The sequence below is a fragment of the Penaeus vannamei genome, chromosome 13 (assembly GCF_042767895.1).
Source record: "Penaeus vannamei isolate JL-2024 chromosome 13, ASM4276789v1, whole genome shotgun sequence".
Lineage (NCBI taxonomy): Eukaryota > Metazoa > Arthropoda > Malacostraca > Decapoda > Penaeidae > Penaeus > Penaeus vannamei.
In genome coordinates this window covers 20,956,976-20,963,809 of record NC_091561.1, presented here as the reverse complement: position 1 = coordinate 20,963,809, position 6,834 = coordinate 20,956,976, and the positions used below count along the sequence as shown (strand labels likewise).

At 48.2% G+C, this 6,834-nt stretch overlaps 1 protein-coding gene across 1 annotated transcript in view; it reads left to right on the top strand.

Annotated features, from left to right (window-relative positions):
• Nucleotides 1-600: 600 nt before the first annotated feature.
• The window catches only part of dachs (unconventional myosin-IXb-like dachs), a gene marked incomplete at its 5' end in the record, with an annotated part of 8,272 nt that continues 2,038 nt past the window's right edge, over nucleotides 601-6,834 (top strand). Inside the window, 12 exon segments of the mRNA XM_070129082.1 lie at nucleotides 601-754; nucleotides 1,275-1,385; nucleotides 1,608-1,729; nucleotides 2,040-2,208; nucleotides 2,365-2,538; nucleotides 2,699-2,888; nucleotides 3,117-3,288; nucleotides 3,926-4,106; nucleotides 4,290-4,525; nucleotides 4,634-4,892; nucleotides 5,105-5,204; nucleotides 5,480-6,834. The exon segment at nucleotides 5,480-6,834 is cut by the window's right edge and continues 2,038 nt beyond it. Coding sequence (XP_069985183.1) covers nucleotides 601-754; nucleotides 1,275-1,385; nucleotides 1,608-1,729; nucleotides 2,040-2,208; nucleotides 2,365-2,538; nucleotides 2,699-2,888; nucleotides 3,117-3,288; nucleotides 3,926-4,106; nucleotides 4,290-4,525; nucleotides 4,634-4,892; nucleotides 5,105-5,204; nucleotides 5,480-5,649 — 2,038 coding nt within the window.

Genomic DNA, 6,834 nt, shown 5'->3' with positions numbered 1-6,834 from the left:
CCACACCCAAAAGATAGTGATAGAAAAAACTGTATTGGAATCAGGACATAATAGAAAAATAAAAAAATTATCAATTAAGATGTAAATGTAGTCTTGTTTGTTGATTAAGAAAGAGAGGAATAACCTTAATAATAAAATGAATCACACAAAAAGCAATAAAATTTATAAGATAATGATGATCAAAATGGTAGAATAAGTAATGATAATAATAATAGTAACAATAATAATGATAAGAATTTTACTAATGATAACGATAGTAATGATAATAATGATAATAATAATAATAATAAAAAAATAACAATGGCAATGATAATAATCATTGTTATTCTCATTATTATCATTATTATTATCATTAGGAAGATGATGATAATAATAGTAGAAATTATACTAATAATAATGATAGTAATAATACCGACAATAGAAATAATAATAAAGACTAGTGATGATACTGAAGATAGTAACCGTCAGCATCACAATGGAAGGCCAGGAACGACCGTCACCGCCGCCCTGAACCCGACGGCGCAGCAGCGCGCCCGAGGGCGAGAGGCGCCGCGAGCAGGAGGCGCTGCGTCGACTCTCCCTCACTGACTCCTCCTTCAGGTTCGAGTCGTGGAAGGCGTGTCTGGGCGTCCTGGGCATCCCGTTCCTGGACGTGGTGCGGGTCCTGGCCGCCGTCCTGCTCCTGGGGAACGTCACCTTCGTCGAGGGCCAGGGGCTCGAGGTCGACATCCAAGGGGGAAGTCACGAGCTCAAGGTAAGGAGGGGAGGGGGGTGGGAGGAGGGATAGGAGGGTGGGGCCGGGAAGGCGGGGGGAGGAGGGATAGGAGGGTGGGGCCGGGAAGGCGGGGGGAGGAGGGGTGTGGAAGAGAAGCAAGGGAAAGGAAGATGGGAGATAGTGAAACAGAGAGGAGATGAGAGAATGGAGAAAGGGGAGGGTGGATAGAGATAAAGGGAAAGAGCGTGGAATGGAAAGAAGGGAAAAAGAGAAAGAACGTAGAAGATATATTGGACAGAGAGAGGAAGAAAAGCGTGAGAGAGAAATATATACAATTAGGAAATCATATGAGAATGTCTTTCTCTGGTTGGCTTAGAAAATACCATTGCTAAACAAAAATATTGCATTAAAGCAGTATATTTCTTACTAGACACATAATCGCGGACAGAAATAGATGTAGAGAATGTTCATTTATCTCCGCGAGGTTATCAGTAGATGAGTTACTAAATGAACGTCAGTTCTTACCACAGCCTTGATCCCTTTTTCCGCTCAACTCCAGAGTGTCTCGGCGCTGCTCGGCGTGTCGTCCGCCTCGCTCTACCGCGGCCTCACCACGCGGACGCACAACGTGAGGGGGCAGCTGGTCAAGTCCATGTGCGACGCGAATATGGTGAGTGGCTCGGGCCGGAAGGAGGGGTGACGTGGGGACGAGGACGAGGATAGATAATAGGTGCACTCAGTAGTGAAAGCATTGTGGAATAAGTAAAGCTAGAAAGAACGGAATATAAGTAGAAATGAATTTAATTAGCTTTAACAAGGAGAGTAGTATCAAAATTGATCGTGTCTTTCCTAAACAAAGAAACGCAAATAGCTAAATCCCATCCCCCCGCAGTCCAACATGACCCGAGACGCCCTGGCCAAGGCGCTCTACTGCCGCACCGTCGCCACCATCGTCAGGAGAGCCAACTCCCTCAAGCGCCTCGGCTCCACTTCGGGCACGCTCTCCTCCGACAGGTAAGCACCCAGGGGCCGTGCGAGAAGGTGGGGCACCTGATGCCTCGTCAACAGAAAAGCGATGACCGAGGAAACTTGCTAGTCATTTAACCAATTATGGCGTTTATGTACTGAATATGAAGAAATACACACGAATGCACTCACACATGCGCACACTCACAATATATATATATACATATACACACACACACACATATATATATATATATATATATATATATATATATATATATATATATATATATATATATATATATTCTGGAAACACAAAGCTGGCCAGAGACTAACGAGGCCTCCGCCTTCCCCCCAGCAACGAGAGCGTCCACCACCAGGCCGAGGTGGCGTCCCAGCACGCGTCCACCGTCGGCACCGCAGGCTCCAAGGCGTCCAAGTCCATGAGCGTCCTCAACAACGCCGTGAAGCACGCCACGGACGGATTCATCGGGATCCTGGACATGTTTGGCTTCGAGGACCCGAAGGTGAGTGGCGGGAGAGGGGGAGGAAGGGGAGGGATGGGAAGGGAATGGCGAGGCTGGGGGAGAGAGAATGGGATGGGAGGGAGGGAGGAGAGGGAAAGGGAAAGGGAGAGGAAGAGCAGCCGCAAAGAGGTGCCTAACTCTGCCCCCCTTCCGCAGCCGTCCCACCTGGAGCACCTGTGCATCAACCTGTGCGCGGAGACTATGCAGCATTTCTACAACACGCACATCTTCAAGTCGTCGATCGAGTCGTGTCGAGAGGAAGGCATAACGTGCGAGGTGGAGGTCGACTACGTTGACAACGTGCCCTGCATCGACCTTATTTCCTCGCTGGTAAGGCATGGCTTTTTAATGCATTTGGTTAGGTTCCATTTCTGCCTATCATTGTCGGTAAATATTTGTTTTGATTTAGTTTTTGTTTGTTTACAGAAATCTGTTTTCTTCCTTCTTTCACCCATTTATGCCTTCCCTTCATCTCCACCCTCCCCCTCAGCGCACCGGCCTGCTCAGCATGCTCGACGTGGAGTGCTCCGTGCGGGGGACGCCGGAGAGCTACATCCAGAAGGTGAAGGTGCAGCACAAGGGCAACCTCAGACTCTTCGAGCCCAAAGCGAACCACATCCGGTCCTTCGGGATCCATCACTTCGCTAACAGAGTCATTTACGACGCTTCGGATTTCTTGGGTGAGTGAGTCAGTGTGTGATTGGGTAAGAGAGGAAGTGATTGAGGGAGGAAGAGAGTGAATGAGTCAGAGGAGGTGAGACTAGAATTTTAGAATAGTCAGTTGTGCATGTGAGATTCAACAGATTTACTTTACAATTATATTTTAACTTTTGGACTTCGTCGTTGTTATTTGTCGACGATTTTGCTGAGTAAATGAATAGATAATTCAATGTGCAATTTCCCGTCAGACACCAATAAGGACATCATCAGCGACGACCTGGTGTGCGTGTTCCACAAGCAGTCATGCAACTTCGGCTTCGCGACGCACCTGTTCGGCTCGGAGCTGAAGGCGCTGTTCTCGCAGGACCCCGTCCCCAGGGGCGTCTCCTTCAGGATCAGCCCCACCTCTCACACGGATCTGTAAGTCGACGGAAGGGCGAAGTAGGTGGGGGGAGAAATGGGGAAGGGAAAGCGATGGAGGAGGGAAAGTGTGAGGGAGGAGTGGAGCAGGGAAGGAGGTTCGTGTAATGAGGGAGAGAGGGAAAAAGAAGGAAAGGAGGCTGACATAATAAAAAAGAAAGAGAGGAAAATTGAGGGTTAAGAGTGATGGAAAAGAGAGGGTAGAAAGAGTAAGGGAAAAAGAGAAGCAGGAGGGAGACAACGAGAGGGAGGAAAGAGAGAAAGGCAGAATATAATTGAGAAAAAGGGTGGAAATGTATGTAAAATAATTGAGGGAGGTATGATGGGAAGAGAAAGAGGGAGGAGGAAATAGGAAGTAAGTGACAGGAAAATGCTCAGCCGTGAATTTGTGTTCATGGATACACGTCTGTACACACTGGGTTGGATTGACAAACATGATACTGATGACAGTGATATTATTAATAATAATAATGGCATTGATACAGAAAATTATGCTATTGTCTATTGTTAAACTGACAGTGATGATAATAACAATGAATAAGAAAAAACAAATTATTTTTCAACATTATTACAACGACCAATAACACATAACATCTGATCCATGTCCCAATGCCTGATTCCGCGCCTCTCCCCGCAGCCAAAACGGCGACGAGCCGGTGTCGACGCTCACGCAGGACTTCCACACGCGCCTCGACAACCTCCTGCGGACGCTGGTGCACGCGAAGCCCCACTTCGTGCGCTGCCTGCGCTCCAACGCCTCCGAGAAGCCCGCCGTGTTCGACCGGGCGACCGTCATCAAGCAGATCCGCGCTCTGCAGGTACAGTCTGCGGGCCTGCGGGGGCCTCCGAGCATGCGTCTTCGCGTTTATCATTGTTTCTTCTTTTCATATTTTCTTATTTGATTTTCTCTTTCGAGATTTCCTTGTTTCTTCCCTGCCAACCATGATACTTCTTTCTCGATTTCTGCTCCTCCGCTCCGCTCACTGAGCCTCCTCCCGCAGGTTCTGGAGACGGTGAACCTGATGGCGGGCGGCTACCCGCACCGCATGCGCTTCAAGACGTTCAACATGCGCTACCGCCTGCTGGCGCCGTTCAAGAAGCTGCGTCGCGTCGAGGACAAGACGGTGGACGACTGCAAGCTCGTACTGGAGTACTTCGTGCGCTCGCTCGAGGACGTGAACAAGTCGTCGACCGTGGCCATCCAGTGGGCGCTCGGCAAGAGGCACATCTTCCTCAGGTGGGCACCGGCGCTCGGGCGCCTCTGCAGGCTCTGTGTCGCGGTTTTGCTGATCTGTTCTCATTCGTCTCTCTGTGTCGTTCATTTATCACTGTGTCTGTTCCTCAGCGAGGGCGCCCGGCAGCAGCTGGAGATGCTGCGCATCGAGACTCGGCACCGCGCCGCCACGCTGATCCAGGCCGTGTGGCGCGGGTGGCACTTCCGGCGCCGCTGGCCCACGCTCAAGCGCAACCTGGAGCTGCGCGCGCGCTCGCGCACCGTCCGCCCGCGGCCGCAGCCCATCGCCGGCACGCCGCCGCCCGACGTGATGGACCGCTGCGACCAGAAGACCATCCAGCAAACCTGCTCGCTCTTCGGCCTCGACCTGGTGAGGAAGGCGGGCCGGAGTGACGCCCTTCTGTGCCTTGTTCGTCTCTGACTCTTCTTTCTCCCTTTCCCTCTCTGCTCTCCTTCTCCCACCCTTTCAGAGGGTCACTATACGGAAAGTTTCAGCCATCACTCTACACCTCCATCTATTCTCTTCGTATATTTCTAATCCTTCTTTAGTAATTTCTTATGTTTATTTCTGTTCTCCATCAGGAACGGCCGCCGCCTGTGCCGCCGAGCCGCTCGTACACGATAACAGGAAATCATAAGATGGGTTATCCGCAAACGCGTGTCATGAAGATGAATTTCCCAGGTAAATTATGGGGCCGTTGTCGTTATCTTTTTCATTACTGTATGATTTAAGTATCAAGTATTATTACGGTTATTACCATTATCATTCTGTTATTATTACTTTTATATCATCATCACTATTATCATTATTGTTATTATCATTGTCCTTATTGTCATTATTACCATTATCATTATTATCATTATTACTCTTACTATTATTATCGTTATTATTATCAGTGTTATTATCATTACCCTGACTGCCTTCGCCTGAGCCCTGACCGTGCCCTTCCCCCGCAGAGGACGGCGGCGGCGCGGAGACGGTGCTCCTGAAGGGCGAGTCCGTGCTGGTCGTGGGCGCGTCCCCGCGGCGCGGCCACCTGCTGGTCGAGCACCAGGGCCACTCCGTCCACGTGCCCTTCCAGTACATGGAGCTCAAGCCCTCGGCGCAGCCCGGCGTCAACATCTAGACGGCGGCCAAGGAGGGAGCCGGGAAAGAAGGCCGAGCGCGAGAGGGGGGGAAAGGATGTCAAGAGAAAGAGAGATTTGAAAGACAGTGGAATAGAGAATGAGAAATGGAACAAAAATCTGTTTTTCCAAAAGGGAAAAGGGTGGGCGTTTACCCGCCGTTTTTGTTTTTTATTTCTTTCCTTGGTCTAAACTTTCATACAGAAGGATTCAGTTGTTCTTCCACGCGTGCCCACACAAACGCAAGGGAGAAAGAGAAGTGAATGGAGAAAGGAACAGAAAGGAAATTGGATGAATAAGTGAACGGAAGTCGTAGAAGATAACTGAGACTGAAAGCTCGACTACAACCCAATCCAGACAAAAGGAAAAGAAAACTTTAAGGTGAAGACATTTTCGCTCATGACGGTGGCTGCGAGGTGTCCAGTGTACACAAGTGGCGGTGTTTTCAGAAAGGAAATACACGAAAAGGCGATAACGTTCACACAGAGACAAGGAACGCAAGCGTGTCGCCAAAAGAGTGAATGTTTTCTTTCATATTCACTGGCGAACATAACTGTGAGAACATTATGATGTTCGGAAACTTCGAGGAAAAACTTTTAAGACGTTTTTATACCTGAAAGGGAGCAAGTATAGACTTCAGTGTGTGTATATATATATTATAATTATAATATTTGTATGTGCCAATATTGTTAGGTATTTTTATAAGTTTATTGATATACCTCGTTACTTATCTATGTCGTATTTTTTTTTCTTTCTTTTTTATCATAACTACATCATCGGAAATGTAAAGAATGAGTATTTGATATTCAAGATACCGCATTTTGATCCTTGGTGCTACATGCTTTTAGAACCAGTGTCGTTTGCTCTCTGGCTTGTTCATTTCCCATCTACGTTTTCTTCATGGAAAGTATTCACAGTATTATCACACAACGTTTCCAGTTCTCCGAACCCTTGGTCCTGTACGCGTTCGCTTCTCTTGACTTGCTTCGTTCTTCTCCCTTCGATGTCCTCTTGGCTCTGATTTTATTGTCTCCTTTCATTCATAGTCTGAGTATTAAGCTTTAAGCTTACTCTCTCTCCCTCTCTCTCTCTCTCTCTCTCTCTCTCTCTCTCTCTCTCTCTCTCTGTCTCTCTCTCTCTCTCTCTCTCTCTCTCTCTCTCTCTCTCTTCCTCTCTTTCTCTCTCTC